We start from the raw sequence: 25,321 nt of genomic DNA on the forward strand, positions 1-25,321 counted from the left end.
GATAGATGAAATGCTATTTAATGGTCAGTCCTCTGAAAAAAAGGGGTCGTGTGGTCTAACTGGTCACTAGTCTGCCTTGACTCTCTGTGCATCAGCTCTCCTTCTCTAAAACAGGGTAACGCCACCTTTTCATCTCAGGTGAGTACTGTGCAGAGAAATGAATTTCAGTCTGCATAGCACATGGATACTAGTGTGATGAGTAAGATAAAAAGAGCAAAAGGAAATTAAATAGTCCTGTCTCCAGAAGAGAATTTTAACTGAGAGTGAACAGTGGTATACCTGCTTTATTAACTGAGCTCTGAAACTTAGAAAGAAAATAAAACAAAGCAGAGTATGATCACTTTAACTAGAGACTTTATCATGCTGCACAAAAGGGGGGGAATTAAGGTTAAAGGGGGGAATCTAAGGTTACACAAACAGCCTTAATATTAAAGTTACCTGACTTTGAGTGTGTGACCTAGCACCCCTAATAATATTATTTTAACATAATTTTTAATGTGTAATTATTTATAAAGCTTCAGACAGTAGGTGTGCATGATGCTTTATAGGATTATAAAATTGTCTGATCCCTGCCCCTAGGAGCTTGCGTGATGACACCACACAAGGGATGGGAAAGGAGGGGGTATGGGAGGACAGAGTTGCAACACTGTGAGATCATGAGATGTACTTACTGCTACATAAGCAACATTTCAGCTTCTCTGTGGTTTTCTTGTTACTCATTTAACACTATATATTAAAATTTGGTGAACAGATACGTAACACAAAGAAATCAACCGTAAGGAAGGATATGAAGAAAGAGAACTATGTAGTACAGTGTTCAGAGTCAGCAGTTAATATTAAAACATTCACAGCCAAACGCTGCATGTAGTCAATTATTTATATGGGGTTAGCCCGTGGCACCTCCAGCTGAGGTCTGGGTTCTGCTCCACCAGGCACTGTACAAACATATCATGAGATACGATAGCTGCGTTATGGTTTTTACCGTAAAAAAGGAGTCAGTGGCTGAAGGGGATATCAGAGGCGGAGAGACAAAGATAGTATAGCAGGTTAGAGGCAGAGCCAAGGGGAGAACTAGAGTTTTTTGACATTTGATTTGATATTCTACATGCTAATTAATATGTGTACTTGGATTAAGATTGCTTGAGCAAGAATCCCAAAACAAAACAAAAAAAAGAGCGCACTTGCAAGTTGCTCCCATGCACTGGCAAACAAAACCACAGAGAAAAAAGACCCCAGCTTGGAAACCCTGGAATCTGGGGACCTTCTTTTAGAAATTTTTCTGTCTGAGCTCTGGGAACTGAATGATATTTGAGCTCTGCTGTCTTTGTCATTTCTGCGTGCGCAAAGCCCATGGTATGTGCCATTTCGTACCCGGCCATACTATTATGCCGCTCTGTGCAGACAAATCTGTTGCATGTTGAAGGCTGTACCCTTAAATGCTCACAACTTTCCTTGACTTCAGCAGCAGACGAGGTGCAGACCTTGCTGTGATATTCTAATGCTATCAGGCATTTAAGCTACACAGAGACCACCCAGGCCACTCAGTAAACAATTCCAGAAACTCTAAGAAAAATGAATGAAAAACTAAACATATAACTAACCAAAGTAAGTAACATGGCAAAATACTCTTGATCCCTTGGAGCACAGGCTAAGCCCCTGGACCAAAGGTAGGTAAGAACTGTGGACTTTGCTCTTCACTGCAATACTTCACAGTGCATGTGCAAAATAACACTTGGACTTCATAGCCCTTCGCACTCCAAATGTAATTTGCTTCCACTTTAAGGGTACTTTTCACAACCCACAGAGTATAAAATGATTTTAGTATACAGCATTTAAATTCTTAGGAATTAGTTATTTCACCAGCTGAAAAGCCTGAGTTTTAGTCAGCTTTACAATTTAAAATGACAAGATAATATTTCCATTATTCTTATTAACCTTTTTTTCCGAAGCCTCATTTTCCTCAGCCAAATTAGTCACTAAATAAATTTTCTGGCTTCAGTGGAGCTCAGACTCAAGGAGGACTCCGATTCACTGCTGCTAACCACTGCTACTTTACAGTAATGACAAGTTCTCCCAATTTCTTTGTTCTTATCTTCCTTTTAAAATTGAGTAAGATCTTGGTATATGGACTAGAAGAAGATAGAAAGGAATGAATAAACTCCATGTAAAATTTTCCTTTAAGTTTTGTAGCTTATGAAACATATTTAAAACTCTGTATAGGTTGGTACCAATTATTGACATGAAATGCACTTTCACTTATCTGGGAATTTAGGAGGCTGGTTTGGTCCTGAAAGCAGCCTGTTCATCACAGGAACTACATACAATCTCAGAGCTCCTAACAGATTTTATTAGTGGGGTGGCAGCTGTTCTGACAGTGGAAGTTGAAACTGATGTTCTCCAAATTTGGCTGTACTCAGAATTGTGCTCAGAATTGATTTACATCCCACTAAAACAAGAATTTCATACAAATAGTTTTAAAAAAAACTCCTTATTTTTTTCCTTCCCTCTACACTTAGGAAGTGGCTTTTGAAAACTTAGCAAGTTGACCTCAAAAGGATTTAGATGAGCGCAGTTTTCAAAGCTCGTTTGTTTACAAACATAGGTTAGGAGCGGAATTGGATTTACCTTCAAATATTACTGGCACATTCAGAGTACAAAAGTTTCAAAGATGTTACTATCAGCACCGCTGCTGTGGCAATCTACGTGGTTGCTGACATAAGATGAAAACAAATCACAAATGTTAAGTTTTTGCTATTCCCTGAAGTTGATCAGAAGTAATTTTGCTGTCCCAGAGCCTGAAAAATAAATAGAATTTATGAAAAATAACCGCAGTCCCCAAACAACAACTGCCTCCTATTTCGGTCTAAAACCACTCTTTTAAAATTATGGGCGTATTAGGTAAATAGAGAATATTTAGCACCACAAAATCACGGAAAAGGTTAAGGCGAAAGCGTAGCCCAACCTCCTGCTCCAAGCAGGGCTCATTTCAAAGCCAGGCCAGGCTGCCCACGGCTTTGCGTGGCTGAGTTCTGAGCTCCTCTAGGCATGGGGACTCCTCGACCCCTCTGGGCAACCTCTCCCACCGCTCAACCGCTCCGTTTTGAGGAACCTCCTACTTACATTCATTTTTTATTTCCTTTACAGCAGCTGGTGGCTGCTGCCTCTTCTCCTCTCACCGTCCGCCCCCGAGAAGCCTCGTATTCCTCCTTTTGTTTAGGGAAAGACTGCCATCAGGTCCCTCCTCACCCACTCCGCTTTTGCAAGGCGAACAACCCAGGGGCCCCCTCTCGCCCTCGTACCTGGTGCGCCCCAGTGCCCCAGCCCTCTCGGTGGCTCTCCTCTAGACCCCCTCCAGTCTGCCCACCTTCCCCTTGGACTGGGGGCCCAGGGCTGGAGACAGTCCTACAGCACGGGCCTGGCAGCAGCCGAGCAGGGGGAGGCATCGCTCCCTGACTGCGACGGGCAGCAGACCCCGCCGTCCTTCCAGCTCCCGCTCCTCTGGCTCGGGAAGACCCCCGAGCGGCAGTCCTGCCAGCCAGCTCAGGAAACGTCCCGCTGTCTCTTTCACGTGCGCTCTTCCCAGCTATTAGAAGTCTTGTACGTTTGTGTGGCAAAGGTAGAACTCAATGCAATGTACAGGACGTGTATCTTTGGCTGAAGTGAAAGATGGAGAGAATGCTGACTTCCAAGAGGGAAGTCAGTGACCCTCAGTGACCTGGGGTCAATCTTTTATTTAACTGAAAAAACAGAAAAAGTCCGAAAAATTTTTCGCTGATTAATATTGTTCTTACAGGGCTTTGCTTTGATGTCTTTGCTTGACATTATGGTAACTTCTTCCCCCCAGAATCAATGTTCCTGTGTGTCTTCCTTACCAGTTCAGATCCTGCATTTTGAGGAAAGTTGAGGTTGCTTAGTTATCTTACAAGGCCCAGTCTAAGTCTACTGAAATTAATGGGTTGCTTTTTTGGATCAGGTCTGGAATGTTAATCGCAGTTACTATACTAGACTATCTAATCCTCCAAATACAGACTGCATCAGGACCTAAGAAACCGTAAAACGACAAATCACGAGAAGAATGTATTGTTGAGCAAGCATCTAAGTGAGGCTTGACCTCGTCCCCATTGATATTGATGGATAAAGAAAAGCCCTGAGATCATTCCAATAGGTTAAATACTGACTTTGGCTTAATTTATCCCTAATTTATCGCCCACTGCATGATCCAAGATGAAGTTCTCCCTCAGAAATGTGTGGAAGGAAATAACTAGGTCATGATACATGCGCTTATGAAGGGGCTACAGATTAGCAGCTGAATGGAAAGAGACCAGAAAGCACAGACTTTGTGTCAACTGAGAATTCAGAGGAATTTCTGGCCCCTGTCCCATGACTCTGCAGCACAGAGCGGATCCCTGTCAGCATTACCAGGCCACCCTCCTTGCTGGAGGCATGGCTTCCTATTTGGCCAGTTTGTATTTGCAAAGTCCTATAAATTTTGGCCTTCCTTTGCAGCCCTGCCACCAACTATGTGAGCTTTGGCAAACAGTGTCAGAGTCACTTGTTCTTGAAGGCAGTTTCTAGTTAAATTCCAGGTTCTCGTATTTTCTTGCAAAAAATGCAGGAAAATGTTTGTTTATGCAAAGAAAAAGAAAAAAAAAGGAAATATCCTGAACCACCCCCCCAAGGTATAACGCCAGTGGAGGTTAGCATTAGGTGAACATATATATACAAGCACACACCCACAAACCAGTCCTCAAAGTTCACTGAATACAATCCTTTTCCACCTGGCTTTCAGTGGCTTGAATTTTTTCCATTTTATGACCTGCCTTTCATTTTCTAGATCAATATACAGTAACATTTTAAGCACTTCATATGCTATCATAACTACAAAATAAACCAAACTGTAACAAAATTATTTCAGACTTCTTGGAGAAATCAACTCTGGAGGGCAGCGGTCTTTTGCAAGAAATGTAACTACGAGTTCAAACAGAGAAGTGACCTTTGCCTGTTGCTACAAGTATGTCACTGGAGGGGATTTGGCAGTGAGCTTTTCACTGGGAGGAGTCACTTGGCATTGGTACTGGTTTATGAAAGAGCAGAAGAAAGTAGAAGTTGGTTTTCTTAAATGATTCCCTACAAGGAGGACATGCAAGGTATTTTCCAAGAGCTGGCTGCAAATAAATCTTTACCTCTGTGCAGCACTGTCGGATCCCACGCTGATGCAGTAGGCGTTCTTCACGGGGCAGGTCTCTGCACCGTACATCGCATCCCCCTTGGCTGAGTCCACGTAGCCATTGACCAGCTTGACGTCTCTCAACTTCATACTGTCATTTTGCGAATCCAAAGATACAATGTCAGATGGGGAGCTCACGACACCCGAGTCTTCCGTGGTGTCCTCAGATGCAAAACAGCTGCTTTCCGATGCTGTTTCTTCCACCTCCGATAGCTCCAGAACCATGTCATCCACTACATAAACATTATCATGTGCAGGCAGCAGGCTCTCTGAATGAAATACAGCAAGGAAAGTTAGCCGAAAGTCATCAGTACATAAATCAAACACAGAGAGATATTCCTTTGTAACTGGAAAAAAACACATGAAATACATTAGAAATAGTAGGATGGAGCTCAATATTTATATATATAGGAAAAAGATGATTTGAAAAGCGACAAAAAATTTGTCCTTCTTTGCTTTTAGGAAGGTGCTCTGCTATGCCTGTCCTGCGGAGTTTGGGTTTTATAACTTTCAGAGCAAATCAGTTTCCTTACTTCTGTGAAGAAACAACGTTCCAGGGACAGTTTCTTGGAGAATTAGACCAAAGTTTAAATGATGTGGCACAAGGAATGACTCTTGTTATTGCTTCTGACAACATCATCTCATTATTCCTCTTCCATGCTGCCAAACAGATCATGACATTTCCAATAAGATGACTATACATAAGTAAAAATGGGCAGCATTTCCCAGTCAGGACGCTGAATTGGTATACTAGATCTACTGCTGGCCCACTGGGTGTCACTTTATTTTACCACCCTTCGATTTAAGATGCATTAAGTGGGAGCATAACAATTGTCTCTTTTTCAAAGCATAGAAAATCTACTAATAAGTGTACAGAAAAGTAGACACTACCATGCTTAAAGCAGAGCCTTTTCCAGCATTTAATCATTTATAAAGATCAAGGGATATGCCCTTTGCAAGTTTAACTCTATTAAAAGTTGCAAATTTTGAAAGATTAGACACAGTACAGTTTTTCGTACTCTGTTTTAGTTAGGTTCCTATGACCTGCTTGGGTTTTCATTTGTTTTGTTTTGGGTTTTTTTTTTGTGAAAAATACAATTTTGTTACTTCTCTTAAGAAATGTACAACTCTAGACTCCATCCTGCAATTATGCCATTAAAGGGGAACTCCCAACAAGGTCAATAATTTCAATGACCAAAATTATTGAGTGACTAAAGACAGAATCAAGCCCAAACACACTTCTTTTGATCAAAAGGAATCAATAAAGACTAATCTGAATGTTTAATTTGGAATTATAAGTGTGCTCCATTCTCTTCTTCAACCTCAGTAAGCAAAAGGAAGATTAAACAATAGTTTATGGTCTGATGCTGCAGACACTTGTGGTGGTTGTTAATTATATGAGAAGTCCCAGGCCTACAAGCATGACTAAGATTAAACATACAGCTCACTGTTTTTTAGGGTCAGAATCTACAACTTTTTGAAGCACGCATGAAGCTACAGCTCAATAAAAATGATCAATGGAGAGAAATACTTCTGTATTATGCTGTATACACAAAAGTATTTTAAGTCAGAGAACTGAAAACAACTTTGTCAAAAAACTTCATAGAAACAATTTTGTAAGGGTGTAGCTTAGCAGTGAAGCTTTGAGTAAAACTAAAATAAAAATCAAACCAACATTCTCCTTGACTGAGGTTACAAGATGCCATTAAGTACTGAAATTGATTTCTGACAGCAGAAGCTATAAAATTCAGAGGGTTACAAATCATGATTAAAGTTGTAAGTGCTGTCAAGCATCGATCTTAATGATGGAAGATGATCCAAAGCCTCTATTGCGACTTTGGAAGTAATGTTACTTGATTTCTTTGACCTTATTTTCTATAACATTAGCTCCAGGTTCCAGATTTAATCCAAGTGATCGTTCCATCTAAAAGTGGCAATTACAGGAACTAAGTATGTGTCACTGAATGGATTAGAGTATGCTTATGACAGAACTACAGTAAGGAAAACACCAACATCAAGGAGAAATATGAATAATTTGACATTAAACACCAAGTAACAAAACCCCACAAAACCAGACAGTAAACAAACAAGTAAGAGTATATGGCCTGCTTGGCTTTCAAACAAGAAGAACCCCCAGTAAGGACCCACCACCAAAGCATTAGTAAAAGCTACAGTATGCTAAAAACAGAACAAAGCAGGATAGCAAAGAAATCAATTTAAGGAGTGGAAGTTGACGAGTGGAAGCACATGGGAAGATTTCGAAGTAATGCACAATGCAGTATACCTTGATGCAAAGAGAATTCTCTATAACACAGGCCACATCTGTTGTCACCAGGATGCCATAAATGACCTCCACTCTGGAGCTGGCACAGCAATTTATAGCGCAGTATCTACTTCCAGTTCCTGAAAGGAGGATGGCAGGCGTTCCCCCCCCCGGCTGCCTCTCTCATTTCCTCATCCTCTTCTTGCCTGCCTGCAACTATTTCCTGCATCTTTCTGCTCAGGATCTAGATCCTTTTGGTCACACATCACCTGCTGTAGTAACAACACTCGAGGCTCCCCCTTGATGTGATCCAGCAAGCTGCTCTACGGCAGGACCTCCATCCCCCAGCCCATTCGAAAACCGATTCTCTTCTTATCGGGGTCCACACGCAAATCGATCCCTACCTGTTACGTCTGGATCTCGGCAGCTGAATCATCCAGTCCAGCGTAAGAACCTCCTCATTCAACAGCAGTTTTATCCTGAAGCACAAACTACAGAAAGACGTCTTTCATTTCAACGATTAAATTCCCTGTCCTCACGCACAACCAAAGTGTCCCCCTTTCTTCAAGCCTACCAGTTTGTCAAAGCGCTTCCCTAATCTTTTATCGTCACTGAGAAGATCCGTTAATTTTTAACACCGTTAACACATGGCACTGAACAGAGTTGCTGGCTGAGGCAAACCATTTTGGTTGCCACTGCTACTCGTCTGAGCATGAAAGCACACGCATAAAACACAACTGCTACAGTTCTGTGTCATGTTAACAACCTTGTTTCAGCTAAGAGCAGCACTAAAACACCTCTGTTTTAAAGTTAAGCCATCCTTGGATGGATTAAGTAAGAATCTATTCTTCCTTCTACACGCTTGATTAAGTCTCCACTGGTGCAAACTGAAGATGGATGGGCATTACTCAGTAATGATACATGACATGAAAAAAGCCTACCTCAACTTCACCGAATGGTCTTGACTCCAGGAGTCAGATAATACTTTTTCAAACTTTCTAATCCTACACAGGGAACTGGGTAACACGCAGTGGTAGATGCGACTCTACCTAGTGATCTTTGCATATTTTTTCTCAGAGGGAGCGCACATGCAGCAAACCACCACACACTAAGCACAGCGTGATCACAATGATGGCAGCAACTAAGATTATTTGTTGGTCGAATAAAGAATCTCAACATTTGTTTCTCTGTTCTCTGTCACGAAACTACGAAGATTTCAATACGGGCTCTGATCTTCAAGACCTCGTGGAGACACATCCAGGTTAAGACCGAACATTCAGCAAATACTTCAGGACTGGACGCACAAATAACAATTGCCACAGATAACGCATTACTGCAACACTGCTGTACCTCAGAAGACTGCCTGCGTTTCCAAATACCTATCAATGCCAAGACCTTTTTTTTCAGTAGACACGTGACCCCGCTCACTGGCTTCAGGTGGGGCGCGATACCGAAAGCGGTGTAGGACTTGGCGCGCGGTCCCCACGTCGTACTGCAGTAAGTGGGACACCTCACTCCCTCCCGCGTGGAATCGGAGAGCGTCCCTCAATGCCCGCATTCCCGCCTCCCGACGTCCCGCTCCAGGCTGCAGGCCGTGCAGAGCCCAGGCGAGCGCCGTACCAGGGATCAACTCTGCTCAGCAGAAGCAGCACTGTCGCTGCACAATTAGGTCAACCGCAAGTTACGAGGCTTTCTTGCGGGTGGGACTGGGACGTCTGTCTGCAAGAATGTTGCCCGTGATCATCAAGAGGGAAAGAGGAGAGTAGCTCATCAGTAAAGAATGCGAGCTTCTTGTTTAACACAAAGAGATCTTGTCCCTTTCATCTCAACAGGCTGTAAGTAATTAGGGAAACACTGAACTCTGAGTTTAGAGGAGTCGTATCTGCACTCGTGCAGTTTGATATCGCGTGTATGTACACATTACTCATACAGAATGCCAATGATGGGGAGACAGATAAACCTCACCTGGTTTAAATGCTCATCAGCACTTTCAGAAACGAAGGCTTCATTCAATAGGTGAAGACTACCATGGGTAAGATACTCACTTTGACTACTACTTTGAAAACAACCACCACCGACTTTGAATGAGATTAGAATCAGACCTAAGCGTTCAAAAGACGCATATCCGACCCAGACTGACCAAAGCCCAAGCCATCGCTCCGTCTGAGACCAGTGGGCACTGGGCGTCAGTCTTCTCAGACTACAACTGTTCACCAAGTGCTGGGACCTGCTGGTTTTACAGCACTGCTGGTGGTTTACTGTCACATTCAATAATGACAGAAACAGTATATCCAAAAGCATTTTTAGAGAGGTAACAGTTGATTTAACCCTTACGTGCCGAATAACCTGAACTTCGTAATGGTTTGAGAGAGGCAGAGCTCCTCTAGTTCCTCTGAGTTCTTTCTAAGAGGTTGGTAATTATTTTCCAATTTCTTTCATCGTTTGTTCCACTGCCAAAAAACTTTCTTTTCATGGACTAAAATTGCTTTGCTGTAGTTCAAATAGTCTATTACAATGAAGTTGTAAAAAATATTACAAATGTCATGATATTAAAGAATATTAATTCTTATAATGATCCCCAAATTACAATATAATTATTTCACTGACAGTACTTAAAATTTCTAGCAAGAGAAAGAAACACTGCTCTCATTATTTGTACAGGCAGTAAAAACTTAGACCATCACAAAATACCAGTATTAAAAAGTGTACATTTTTTCATACACTGGAAAGAAGCCTGGTGGAAGAAATGGGAAAATAAAGCATTTGTTATGGCGATGACTAACAGCGATGATGAAAATGGACAATACAGGATTAGCTTAAAAACTTTCACACAGGTACGTGTTCTGCTTACATTTTAGTTGCTCATTGATCAAAAACTTGTACATAGAGATAGGTGTTAAAAACCATGCAGTGAGCAGTTAAAGCACAAGACAGAACGGGCCAACTTCTCTTTTTTTATTGCAGTTAAGACTGTTTTAATCCAATATGGTGCTTCGCATATTTGAGCCTGCACGCATACTTTCATTTTTTTTAAAATCAAAAGAAACAGAGAGAAAAGAAATGACTGCTGTTATACAGTAACCACAGCATGGGGGGAGCGGGGAAACGGAGCAGGCGCGGAGGCACTCGTCCCTGCCCGGCTCCTGTGACTGCCTTGCAGAAACTGGAGGTGAGGAACCATGCTCTGCACCTCCAGCACTCCTCCAAAAGGAGGATGGAGAGCAGCTTAATGTCGGCTCAGCTCATTTAGGTCCTAGAAGCACAGAATAATTTAATTTGGAAGGAACCTCTGGAGGTCGCCTAGTTCAACCTCCTCCTCAAAGCGAAGCTAACTTCCAGCTTAGATGAGGTTGCTCAGGACCGTGAGCAGCTGAGTTTTGAAAATCTTCGTGCATGGAGACTCCACAGCCTTTCTGGGAAATCACGAATAATTCCTTGGGCAACGTTTAATGCTTCTCCCCATGAAGAACATTTTTTTCTGCCAAATGGAAAGATTTCTAGCTGCAACTTGTCACTGTTGCGGTCTTATCCTTTTGCAGTGAATACTAGAGAAGAGTCTGGCTCGCTCTTCCTTTTCTTTCAGACACAAGACAGCATTCCAGTTCTCCTGACCCTTCCCTTGCGCGGGCTGAACAAGCCCTGCTGCCTCAGCACCTCCATGTACCTCTTCGATGCCTTCTGCCAGACTCTGCTGCCTCTGCTCTGGTTTGTCAGTATCTTGTTCCACAGAACTCAAAACTGAACCCGCTTTTGGACAATGGACACAGATGTAGCCTCATGGCAGCCAGGTAAAGGGGAGTAATCGTTTCCCTTGATCTGCTCATCATGCTCTTACTAGCGCAACCCAGCCTGTGGTTCGTGCTTCATCACCGCAAGGGCACGTTGCTGACTCACACAGTCCTGCATGTGACTCCCAGTTCTCACATAATGAGATATTTTCAGCCTCCTTCCTAGTCTTATGCCCCACGCTCATGTTTTCCAACGGGTTCTTTAACTGCAGTCATTCTTACTGCACAAAACCTGCAAACAGAAGTAAATCCATTCCTTTACAACGCTAGCCAGTAACAAAAATTAGAAGACTTGCAAAGGACGTGTCTCACCAGAGATATCATCAGAAAGGTACATATGGAGTATTACTAGATACACCCTGTGAATCTTCAGCATTTCCACAGTCGATTGCAAGCTAATCACAGTTAATTTAGCTACGCAGTTCTACTCTACTATGGTTGAAAAATACATGCAATGTGGACTCATTTAACCTGCCTTACGAATTTGAGGTAGTTAAGCACTTCCCTTGAGGTTAAACCTGTCTGCTGTTAGTTGATATCACAACACAAAAGTATTGTAACTTTTACAAAAGCTTTTTTGGCAATGGTGTTTCCTACACCAAAGGCAATACAAGATAGGATCGAGCCAGGGAGCGGGAACTGAAGCGCATTCCAGTTCCTCCACTGTTTTTCCCATGTACAAGTGACTTTGAAGGTCTGTGCACTGATGTTTGATTTTCCTTTCAAACCTATGCTGACAATTATTGTGAAGTCTCTCTCTCAAAACAACGCTAGGTAAGACTGTCTGCTGGCTCTTCAAAGACTCAGAGGAAACTACCACTTCCAGTAAATGTCTGCTACCCTCTCCCATTTCAGACCTTTATTTTTACCACCTGCCAAAGAAGCAAAGAAAAATTTCTGAACTAATGCAACCCAGTTTTTCAGATGGGAAAATTAACATATTGGACTTTATTATCCCCATTTCTTTCCCACAATCCTTTCTTCAATGACCGCAAAAGCCTCTCTGACCTCTGCAAAGCCCATTTGACCTAGAATGCTGCTGCTATTGCTAAACTGCTTTTCATCCTCTCCTTTTTGGCACTCTCTTGAACCTACTAGTTCCTTGCTTTTATAAAAGCCTTGTTTGGACGCTCTGACAACGCTACACCATAGCCAGTAACCAGCCTTCCTTATTCGAAGGGATCAGATGTCACAAAAGTGACACGAAGAGCAAAACGCTCTTTGACAGGAACAGGACTGTGTGCCGGAGCAGACCTGTCCTCGCTTAACTGGAGAACATTGCCACTTGGCTTAGAGAAGGAGAGATTTTAAGTCAGTAGTGCGAGTTGTTCATTTCCTTCTGTACACAGTGAAGTATGACGGGGACGCTTTCACACCAGTTCCTGGCGTTCACTATCGGAGGTTAACAGCAAGCTAGGACAACTCACAAAGTGCTTTCCTGGCTCCAGTGGGTTCTTCACTTTGGTGTGAGGAGAGGGGCAGCCTGCTCAATCCATGCAGTTCAAAGAGACTATGAACAAGCAGACAATGTAGGTTAGAGGAGCAGGATGACATGGAAATATATTTAAGAGCATATACTAGATAGCTCCAGGCTTGCACTTCATAAATCACCATGTGTAACACTGGTAACGTGCCGTGATCAATAATGGTGCTCTTCGGAGGCCTTTGCGGGAAAGGAAAATCTAGATCTAAACCCAGAGACTGCCCAATATAATGAGCCTGGTGAAGAAATAAACCACTCTCCACATTTTGCTGGGAATTATTAGTCTTAAGTGATAGATTTTGGCAATCTGAATCTTTTACAGAGGTGGTCGGCTACCATTCAAGCAGACTGCAGAATCTAAACAAATGGACTGTGAAGGTGATTTTCATGAGCCACCTTAGAGAATACACTCTATAAAATTGCCTGAAAAGTGTATGTGGTGCAACCATTAAAACCAGAAATTATTAGTGCACCTATGCAATAAAACAATGTTTTATTAGGTGATTTTTCAGACCACAGAAAAAAGGCAATTTGCTCAACTTTTCTTTTTAAATGTCATCATCTTCCCCGCCCCGTGCACTCTGTTCTATCCGTTCTCTTCCTTAGTTTGTCAGTTAACAATTCCGTAAAATCTCTACTACAGTTTCTTATTTCTAGGATAATCCAGGGGAGAAAAACATAAAACACTTTTGCATTGTAATTATACTTTCCATCCCCAGAGACTAGCTGCCAGCAAACTCAGCAAAGAAGAGACAAAAAGACCCAACCCTAAACCAAACACACACATACATACATACACACACACTTGTGGGATTTAAGAGCTCTTTCCATAGTACAGAGACACCATTCCACTCACAGCTGTGTATTTATTTCTGATTAAAAGTGATTTAAAAGTTAGGGAGTGTGGAAGAGAATCAGGTCAATGTGTAATAAGTTATCTGTTACTGAAACCATTAGGTATTACACACAAAAATAAAAAATTTTGAACAGTAGCTTTCAATTTATGGGGACAAAGTATACTTGCCTTGGGCATACGAGCACTTCTATTGAGAACTGCTGCACAAATGAGAAAAAATAGTTTTATTACCTTCCTAACAATGCAGACTTACTAGGCAGTAATGGCAACAAATACTGGTTTTGCTTAATACCAAAAGCTGAGAGTGAACTCCAGGCTGGAGTAGTGGTTAACAAAATGGGATTTCATCACACTTGCAGGTTTTTTCTTATCCATCCTCACAGCACCTCAGTCCATTCAGATCTGTGATGTTGCCCTTCAGTTCCCCATCAGCGCATCCATCATTTTCCCTTACATCATCTTCTATCTTTGTATAGGATAGTATCTATAGCATCATCTGAAGTCAGACAGAGCCCTGAGAAAATTAAATGTTTCATGCACAAACCACCTGTCTAACTTACAATTAGGACGGCACAAAATAACTCCGTTTAATTGGCCAGAATATGCTTCAGCCAAACCACCAATAACGTAAATACCTTCACAGGAGATTTTCAACAGCTAGCTCCAGATTTAGATATGAAAACATTTTCATAGAACTCTGTGCTACAAAGACACAAAGCTCTACTCTGACCTCTTTAGATGTACATTAACTGCCTCCTCTTGGACCTCCTGATCAATGGAATACCTGCTTCCCTCTCCAAAGTTCAAACAACAACAGACTTTTCAATACACTTTGGCTGGTGGTTTACTTTGGCCATTATATTTCCAGAAATATTTTAACCTAGAAAAGCATGCCCCTCTTCTGAATTTAGTTATCATACATTTTACTGCACATTTGCACTCGATTACTCTTCTATCTTATTTCTTATAGCTGTAAGACATCCGATGATGTCAATAAAAGTATATACCTGGAGAGACTGCTTGGAGTACCTGAACACTCCTCGTCACCGAGACATTTTGCCTTCTGAAACTGCCCAGTGAAGAATGAATTACTCTCGCGGAGAACAAAACTGAGGACCAGAGCACCTCCCCGAGGATCTCGTGCGATAACCTCTGCAGGGGAATTGTACCATTTTCCAAGGACATTTCCTAGGCACTCTGAAGACCAGACTCCCGTGCTGGGATGAGGGCAAATCGCGGGCAGTGAGGCCAGGAGAGCGTGTGCCAAGCACGCTCCCCACCAACACCACCGCCAGGCACCCTGGGGCTACGCTAGCAGCAGAGAGCCGCAGACACGCTGCAGAGCCCATAAAGGCAACTGGTTGCACGGAAGGATGGCAAGAGACAGACTTGTTTTCCAGCAACACAGACGTAGCCAAGAAATCACTGCGTGGGGCAAGAACCAAAGGCAGGGTATCAGGAAGACTTCAGGCTCTAGCCATGAGGTTACCTTTTTCAGCAGCACACACTGATGCTCTCCCTGGGAGCCTAGTAGAGAGGGAATATTGGACAGGTAGAGAACAAAGTGCTCACGGAGGAGCTCTGCTGCCATGCTGCTACTCCTCTGACAGCAGATGGACTAGATCAGATTATTTCAGACATAAGCAGAGATGGGAATACTTAAGTGAGAGCTGAATTTGGCCCGCTCTTTCATAGTCCTCTTGTGAAGTCAATTATCTCATCAACTGTGCTTTGCCCTGGGGCTCTCCTTCTCTATTAACTTGAAATACCAGGAGGAAGAAATGCAAACATGCAAGAGTGGTAACTGGATGTTATGCTCTGTACTGATTTGCGGATAGTAAAATGTTAACGGCAGTGTCATCTCTGGTGCTAGGGTGAACAGCAGCCTGATGCAAGAAATGGGTCATCATCTGAATGATGACTTGGAATGAATTTTCCCCTTTCATATTTTGCCCTGTTAGTATCAGATCCTGCGTCTACCTCAGCAGCTGGGTTTTGCCACCAACTTCAATGGGAGCAGGATCAGACCGCTCACTGATTAAAATGCAAAGCTGCAGATATCTCCTGCATGGGATGAAACCCCACAGGGAAAATTTGTCTGCATTTTTATTCATGTGAAGCATTTTAAGGCTTTCATTTACACAGTTCATTCAATAATAATGTGCATGCCATATAATGGGGTATCTGATTAAGCATGCTTAAGTGCTTTGCTGGAGCAGGGCCATTTCTAGAATTTGAAGGTTCGCTATGATCATACCCTCAAAACAGACAAGCTAGTTTGGGGAATTTTTCACCTGAGTTAATGGGCTTAATTAGGATCAGCATAAAAGGTCATTCTTCCTACGGGAAACTTGGAAATGTCTTTGGAGTTTCTTTCTTTTTAGCCTCAGTTCCTACAGAAATTAGGCTGAGAAGGTCACACTGCTGTAGGTTTATAAGTCTGTCTATGAAACCCTTCAGTAACTTTCAAACTGCCTGCCAACTTCTCCTGAATTAGTCAGGAAGGATAACAGTCTGAAGTTCAGTTCCAAAAGTTTCATAAAGAGGTAGAAGGACAGAGCAAGGAGACTTTCTTCATATATGTGCTGACATAAAGGCTCATTCTGTATTTAATCTACCAGGGATACCTGAGGGAAGGATGCTATGAACAACAGCAAAGCTTCAGCCCAGAGCGTGGTGGGGTTTAGATACCAGAGAACTGAGTCATTAATGCAGAAGTCCAAAAGAATGCTTAAGGAATTACTCGATAGGGTCTGGGGGAGGAGAAGAAGAAAACAAAGAAGAAAAAAAAAAGGGGGGGGTGGATTCCCAAATCCTAACATCCATTTTGGTTTTGAAAAGCAAGAAGTTGAAGCTTCTGGGATTTTCTCATCCACCTATTTTTTCCCTTTTTTATCCATTATTATCCCTCTATTATCCTTTTTCTTTCCCCTTCTTATCCCTAACAACAACAAAAAAAAAGGTAGAAAGAGCCACCTCTTCTTTTAAACTCCAAAGAACCAGTTAATTTATTTTTCCTAAAAACACTACACAAGGATTGTGCTTGGAATTTTTAGCAGGTGTGACTGGCCACTGTTCCACTTTGTATAGTACAGTTTGTACAGTAATGCTCAAACATTATCTTCATTCTCCTGATTGCTCATAATTTCAGCATGATATTATAAAACTCTCCTCTCACCTTAGAGTGGCTCCTATCAGACCAGCACAAAATCAAGCTGGTGGTTTGTTATTACTCTTCACATTACAGCATGTAAGTTTAAAGACTTCTGTCTCTGTTGCTTTCCGTCTGCTAATTTTCTCACAGGCATTAATTTAGCTCTGTGGAAAAACCGCAAGGAGTTTCTCTGTGTAAGGATTTTTTGTGTAAAAAAATGCAATCAATACATTGCCGAAGCCTTGTATCATGAACAGTGGCATGTACCCTGAAAGTGAAGAAAAGCCTTTTTAGTACAATTTGTGTCCTTCATAAGAGCAGACTGAAGACAAATGATTTTATTTGAGGAACATCTGAATCCCATTGATTAGCTTGATGAATACAGAGCAGGAAAGCTGCCAGGTACAGAGGAAGCTGGGCATGTCCACAAGGGAGTGGAGCAAACAAGCAAATTACAGCATATGCATGCTTTTTTTTTTTTTTTTACCCAAAAGTTTTCATTTGGGAAACTTGGACACTTAAACCTCTAAGTTTCTTTAACTGACTGGTCAGTTAATCAGCATATTGTTCTAATTTTCTGAAGGCAAGCAGAGAAGGGTTTTAAAAGTAAAAAAATTATATTTTTAAGTTATAAATAATCAATAAAATGTTCACATACATTATGTTTAATTGAAGTAAGATTTCTTCTGGAGGGAAAAAAAAATATCTTTCCTCTTTTTGGGGAGAAAGCAGGATAAATTTTACCTGGTAAACAAGAATCGTGTCACTCCTGAGCATCAATTTAACACGTCTGAGACACTGGTAGTACCCAAAAAGGGTTTCAGAATAAAACCAAAATACCAACGCATTTGTGCAATAGTCCCCAAAGTAGTACCTACTTGCAGCAGCAGCAGGAAGCGATACAGGCTGGCCCTGCTACAACCCTTAGCAGTCCACTGTGAAGGCTTCTGTAGAGCAAGTCAAGTATAAGAGTCTGTTTAGCTTCCAAAATGCTCCATCTCTTATGAGTAAAAGTCAAGTAAAGAAAGTTCTTACCTTGAACTTAAAGCCAGTAGATTAGTTTTTCTTACAGTCTTTATAATTCTTATATAATTCTCCATAATTCTTATAATTTAAGAAAGATAGGAATTCTTAAATTCTTACATTCGAGTCTTGACTGTTAAACATATACACACACCTTATAAACAGAGGTATTGCACGTTTTCACTTAGTTAAGAAAAAATGTTGAAAATATTTCTCCATTAATTTTCATGTTTTTACAAACTGAAAAAATATTTTCCCCTTTAGTTTTTAACTTCTTGTCAAGTGAAAAAATTGAGGAAAGAGAAAATCATGGGAGAGAAAAGAAGAAAAATGCTAACCTACATGTTTAAAAATAAGATACCAATAATAATTTTCATTAGATGCTTGAAATGAAAAAATCAGTTGTTTTGTTTGTTTGCTCTAACAAGTAGATACTCCTTTACCAGTCCTTCACTGTTTATGGGAGGTTACCATATATTTTAGCAAGTTTACTTTCACCTTTTAATCACAACAGTCTTAAAAGAAAAAAAATATTTGTCTGTCGTAGCCTCCTTTCTCATTCTTTCCTCAGTCTTCTTTTGGTTTAGGTCTTTGTCCTCCATTACACCCCACCTTTGCTTATGGTACAGTAGGTTGGAAAGTACTTCTTTTATCCATGCCAGGAACCAATTATGGAATCCACAAAAGGAGCTGACAAAAGAGACTGTCTCTGCTCTCAGCCTTTTGCTCCCTCAGGCCCTCAAACCCAGAAGTGAATGTGCATGGCCAGAATTCTCAATTTCTTAGAGGAAAGCAGGCAGGCATTTTAGTCAGTGTTTACTGACTTAGAAGTGGTAATAGGAAAAGCTGAGTATGAGCATCTCCAAGGATGGACAAGCACTTTGGTATGGGTATTACCACCTACCTAGAACAGAGAATTAAAAAATTTTCAACAGTTTGCTTTCTGTAGCTGCCTGTGCATTGCCTGCATTTGAATCAGTAGGATCTCGCACTATAAATTTCAATGCCATTTCCAATACCAACCTTCCAGTTTTGATTTGGCTCATACATAATGTGTAAATCAAGAATAACTTCAAATTCTTACCCAGGATTAAAGTTTTCACACACTCCACTCACATCATGTGCATTTATATGGCTGGACACCGATGTTTATCTGGCTTGTTACTGATAAAACATGCCTAAATTTGTATAGGCGTGAGGATTTCTTCATATTCCACTGTTCAAGCGCAACACAGTATGTTTAAGATGCCACTCACTTATTAAAGGTACAGCTCACATAGTTAAACTGCTCTTACTTTGACTAAGGAAGAGGAAACCAGGGAATTTGGTTTCACTTAGAATAAACATTCACAGTTTATCCACAGACCACTTGGACTGCAGAGCTGGGCTGCAAGGGAACTGGAAGAGAAAAGTCTTTACATTTAGTCAGGATGGGAAATGTGAAGCTAAGGTTTATTCCTCTATGAAATAGGTAAATAACCAGTTAAAAACCTAAATATCAGGAAATGAGGCTAGAAAAACTATTTGATTCACAGGAGTCCAGTCCCATACTTAATGTAACCAGAAAATATTTTGTTATATTCAAAGGAATTGTTCTCCCTTACAGTAGGACTCACTTCTGGCTCAAAGTCTGCAAAATCACAGGTATTATTTCCAATACAGGCAGGCAGCGGAGTGAACATGTAAGGGAATACAAAATACCTCCTTTCCAACTGGTGTTACCTTTACCCAGAACTGAGTCTCCTTCTTCAGAACTTTCTCAAGGCATGAGAAAATGAAGCAGATCTAGCAACTCAAATTTACAATTTTCTTATTAGAACTGAACGGGAGAAAAAATATCTTCCATGTTCAAGGAACATTCAAGGCATATAAAGGACTCAGTAGTTGATACCTATTCGGTATGTTATCAACATCTAAAGTAGTTAATTCTTGCTACTGGGCTTGATCCTTTCAACAGCCATTTACCACTTGAATTCAGAACATCACAGAAGAATATGCAATAAACAAGGAATAAAGCAGCTGATTCTTGCACAGAAAAATACAAGATCACCTTCTCCCTTCTCCATCTCAGCAAAAATCAGCAGAGTTTATTATGTGTAAGCTCCTCTGGATAAATAAAGAATTAATTAGGTCACTTTTTGTTCTGTCAACTTCTTACGAATTTTAACAGTGGACTTCTCTAGTCATACAGGTGCTATACAGAAGCTTATCTGCGTACTATACATGAGATACCTGAATAAAAAAATGCGTAAACAGGGACAGCAAGTTTGTCTCACTGACCTTGAGGGGGGAGTTCATAGTTTTGCAATGACATTAGAAAACAACATGGCTGTAATTTTCGAGGGATGGAATAAGTTACATTCTGTCTTCTAAAATAACATGTATTTTAGTATGGAAAGTTAAATGGTGCCTACTGCATGTACTAAATATATATTGAGAGTCATGGTAGTGACTGGAAGCCAAGTTCGGAAGACAGAACTGCCGTCTTATGTATGCACACAGAGCCCAACTCTCACGAAGAGGCACTTTTATACTGGGATGGAACAATAAAGAAGGCTTAAAGTGGCTGTAAACATAAATGATGAATGTATGAGAATCATGACCACAGAGTTTACTTTACAAATGCAGAATACAGGGACAGATGATGGGCATATAATAGATTGTATGGCCATATGTTTAATAAATAAATGCATCATAGGCTTTTGCAATTCATCATACAATTTGGACTGGTTGATTTCTCTACCAATCACTCCCCCTTGGCACTTATTTGAGCAATCTAGATGCCACAGACAGCTTTAAATAGTTCCAGATAAAAATGAACAAAAAAAGAAATAATTCCTTTTTCCATTCATATATTTAGAATATTCTGTCCATATTTTACCTGCCCAGAATAATTTTCAGTTCCGGACCAGTAGTACCTTTTCTAAAGATAAAAATGGAATGAGTTCAAAGTTTAGTATTCTACAGCCCTGTCACTGGAAAAGAAAAAAATCCAGCTGCTCAGTGAGAAAGACAACATTCATTTCAATCCTCAAAGATTTCAATCCTAAGGAAAAAAAAAAAAGAAAGCATTACATGTAGAAAAGACATTTACAGACATTTGGAGAGTCTCTGAATCCTAGATTTTAGTCTCTGAATGACTGAATTGCTGGTAATGAAGTCATTTGTCTGTGAAAGGGGATGGATACTAAAACAGTCTGCTCATGCTTTTAAAATGCTAAAACTCAAGCTGATAAACCTTTCTAGCAGAACGTGTCTCTCTATATCGGCACTAAACGTGACCTACTCCTATGCACTTGTTCTTAAGCACGCACACCAGCCATATGCACTAATTTCCACACCTTGGACACAGCTGCCAGAAACATACAGGCAAAATCTATGCAATATACTAGTCAACCAAACATGCCACCACCCTTTCCAAGAATGCCTACAGTAAAAATTTGAGCTTACATCTGGAAGGTGCCATCACTGTGGCACCACCAGCAAATATGATTTTATCTTCGTTTTCCTACTTGTGATTAAACTGATTAAAAAAAACCTAGAAAAAAAATTTATTTTTCTTTTTAGTTGCTGAACAAAACAACTCAGTAAACTAATTTTAGTTTTATGGCATTCTTAAAGAGATGAAAATCTTTGTATAAGCATGATATGTGTTGGCTTAAAATTCACCTTTAGCATTATTCTTACTTGCTACCTACTGCAGAGATGTGGGGACCTCGGCTCCCTCTGGTGGTCAACATAAAAAAAAGTTTTATGTGGCCTTCAGTAAAATCTGTGCACCAGGAAGCTTAACCTGTTTCTAATTCACTGGATTTCGTAGGCGTTGAGCACATTCATCAGGTATCAGAATGGGTTTAATCATAAATCATACATCTGTCCTTATTTCCTAAGAGCACTGAATGTCACTGACATTGGAGTCGTAATACTGGAATTTGTTTTGATTTATAAGATATCTATGCGTTTACTTGTCCTCCTGAAAGGGCTCAATAATATTTTCCAATTTTGGTTTTTGTTTGTTTGTTTGTTTTTCACCCCAGATGTCTTGCAGAAAGGACAGTATTTGAGCAATGCTGTTTAGTAGTGCAGATAAAACCTGTAAAATACTAAATTTGTTTCTTACTAACTCTGGTAAGAGCATTTTGGTGAAAAATTGTAGTATAGTAGTCAATTTGTTACCAACTTCTCCATGTCATTCTCATTACACTTCTAATGTCTCCATGGTTAAAATAAAAGGAGTAAAACCAAGCCAATGTCCTTTCATATCACTGCTAACCCAAGACTCCATCCAACTGACCTAAACTGACATTTCTTCCTCTCACTGAAAACGACAGAAAAACTCTCCTTCTCTTCCAGAAGGCGAATCGAGGCGACGTTAGAAATCCTGGGTCAAAGCCTGGAACAAGCAGGGATTCCCTCCCCAACTGTAGGTCGGCACCGAGCGAGTGCTCATGAACCAAACTTCCAGCGAGTTCACGCTCCCATAATCACACTTTGCTTAAACACTTTACCCCTTGCACGCACACTATTAATGAATTAACAGTTGTGAAACAGAGCATCTATGCAATTCCACTGAATAGATGTGGATTTAATGAGTGTCACTGAAAGTTCTTTCCCACACTGTGTGTAGTAATGGGAGTTTTAAACATGTTAATATTATAAGTATAGTTTCTTATAATTAAGATGATTTCTTGTAAAGATGAAGCAATTTTTTCTTCTTTTAAGTTCTGTTTAATACTAATATGTACCTGGCATTTATGAAACTGTAAGAAACAAAGGATATGAACTAGCATAAGCAAGGAATTTTTTTTTAAATTCAGAAAGGCAGAGTAGCTAGCTTAAACCAGTATTAAGATATTTTAAATGGGAATTTCACAGAAATTGTTAATTCCCACAAACATATTTTTAGAGGCAATTTTGCATTTTAATAAAAAACCCCAGTAAATTAAGCACACCTAGGGCTTTTGAGAGTTTCAGCAGACCACCTGAAAAGAGAGAGCTTTTCACAGCAAACTTGTCAGCTACATGGAGAGGGGTCATAGCTGGATTCCTTCAAAGCAAGGAAACTTTTTCATCGAAAATGTAATTTTGTTGAAAACTCAAGCCTCCTTTAAGCTAAACTGGTGTCAATGTGAAGAACTGCTTTTACAATACACTGTGCTTCTACATTTTACTCAATACAAACCCCTTTGTTTCACCACTTCATTATTCCATTTTCATACTAGTCTGAACTCCACATGGCATGTAACTCTATGGAGTTACAAATAGGATGTAAACAGAGTAATGAGAATGTGTAAATTAGGTTCTTAATCTTCACATTGTGAACACCTACTATCTTTTTTTTTTTTTTTAAGGGAAGACTTATAATTAAACCATTGTCCTGTCTTAAGAAGCTATTACAAAGTACTGGCAGCGCAGAGAGTTAAATTCTACTCCACTTTTATTAGAAGACCCTCAGGTTATTAAGTATACTTCCTGAAGCATCACTTAAAACTTATTAACTACATGTCATATTTGTATTAAAAACCGTCAAAACCCTTTTTAGTCATGTTTCACATTATCTGTAGGAATGCTTTGCTTTCTTATTCTCCATTTTGCCTACCTGGAAAGGATTCAAGATGAACATGATTATTTGCTTGAGGGTAAAGCAATAATTCCTCATCATTTAAATTAGAGTTATGTATTGCAACTCAGTCATTTAAGTAACATAAATGTCTTAAATCACAGTACATGTGAGGTCAGAATAGTTCTGGGTGCGTGCAGCATTGCAACCCATAAAATCTCTGTTTATAGTTCAGAATGATTAAAAATACATGTCTTGTGGGCCATTCACATGAAGAACTTTCTTCAGCACACAGAAGTTTTCGGTAAGTACAGTCCTATAGCTGATGTTTTTTTTTAACTCACTGGCTATTCCTAGTACAACTGTAAAAAGGAGACCTGCGGAACGAGACTTATCTTGAGCAAACAGTGTTTGCATCTTTTGTTACAGAAACAGAACACACACCTTGATTTCCACAGGATGTCTCCAGCATCAAGATAAAATTACTCCTGCTAAGCATCAGGATGAAAGCAGAAGTAAAGCCTATGAATCAGTGCATTTGGTACTGGTTCTTAGTACTCCTTTTAGGCCCCTTATAGATTCAACAGATCTTTCTGTTTCTTTTTTTTTTTCTTGGCAGCTTGATTGATAGCCAAGATATAGAAAGAATCTTGCACTTCAACTTGACTAGGCCATGCCCAGTTCTAGTTTCGTTCCAAAGGAACAAAACATATGCAATGAAGGAAAAATAGAATATATTAGAGAATGTAAAACGTTATTCCTCGGCTAACAGAAAAAAACCAAAACATGTTTTTAGGAAGTTTTCATTAAATCTTTAGACAGTATTGAAAGTAAGACAGCCCGTCCCCAAACCACACTCTTTTAAACACCAAATCAAATTAAACCATGGCTCACAATAAAAGAAAATCTTTTGAAAAAGAACAGACAAATGTACGGATAATCTTTCTGAGGCTGACATACAGATTTATATAACACAGCATTCAGTTCTGCAGCGTACATATCACAAATGAGTATGAACCACAGCCAATCAATAGTAATTAAAAGAGAATGTGCGAGTTCAAAAAGAAAGGAAGCCAAAATCTCAGTCAGAAAAAAAAGGTTCTTTTCCAGCAGGGGAGGAAGGAAGGCAACAGAAGAATCGGGGTAGCAGAGGCAACAGGAGGTTCAGAGGTATGAAGGTCATAGGAAGAGGCAAGGTCTGTCAGACGCGCTTGGTATATGAAGGGAATGATGCACAACAGTAAACTGTTGGGGGAAAAGAGTAAAAGGATAAAATTATAAATATTGTGCAGGTCAGACAGCAGAATGGCTAGCATGCTCAGTAACGTTAAAGAATCAGATGCCCAAAGGAGGTGCAGGTGTGTGGGCACATGTATTAAAATTCAGAATCCCACAGATGCTCTGAGAGTAACTCCCTGGGTTCACGTATAAGCTAACTCAATCCCAACAGCACAACACGTACTGACATGCAGCATGTCTACGAATTCTGCTTTACTTGGCCTGAATTTTAATTCTCCAGAAGGTACAAGATAGATGATATTGGAAATTCAACTTCATTCTTTAGCCTCAGATCAGGCTGGATGAGTAAAAGCAATGTTGGTGGTATATGTCTCCTAAGTCACACTTGCAAGTTTTCTTGCTTTAAAGACCATTTATAAGAAAGAAAAGGCTGGGTCACTTGACAGATGCTTTCTGAGGCAGTGCGCTATGACAGGCCAGCAAAATTCCCTGCTTAGCAGCCCGCAGTTCTAAATTAATTTAGAACCACATGTAAGAAAATGTAGTTTTCTCTCTGTGAGTTTCTCTACCTATTTTTTGCTTCAAGTTAACCAAGTCCAACCCTTAGAGACTATCCCTAATGACTGTGAAAGACTAGATATATATCTAAGGTGACTGAAGAAATATGACCAAATTGCTTGTGAAACTGTCACAGCTTTTGTCAAGCGGCTTGTATTACCTGTTAATGT

The 25,321-nt window shown here is 40.3% G+C and overlaps 1 protein-coding gene across 9 annotated transcripts in view; it reads right to left on the bottom strand.

Moving 5' to 3' along the window:
• COBL (cordon-bleu WH2 repeat protein) overlaps positions 1–25,321 on the bottom strand; it is a 210,634-nt gene that overhangs the window by 20,538 nt on the left and 164,775 nt on the right. For all 9 annotated transcript variants that reach the window (XM_069778682.1, XM_069778684.1, XM_069778683.1 and 6 more), the window contains one exon: positions 5,184–5,496. In XM_069778682.1, the coding sequence (XP_069634783.1) occupies positions 5,184–5,496 (313 nt within the window). The remainder of the gene's footprint in view (positions 1–5,183; positions 5,497–25,321) is intronic.

The sequence above is a fragment of the Haliaeetus albicilla genome, chromosome 3, assembly GCF_947461875.1.
Source record: "Haliaeetus albicilla chromosome 3, bHalAlb1.1, whole genome shotgun sequence".
In the NCBI taxonomy this organism is placed as follows: domain Eukaryota; kingdom Metazoa; phylum Chordata; class Aves; order Accipitriformes; family Accipitridae; genus Haliaeetus; species Haliaeetus albicilla.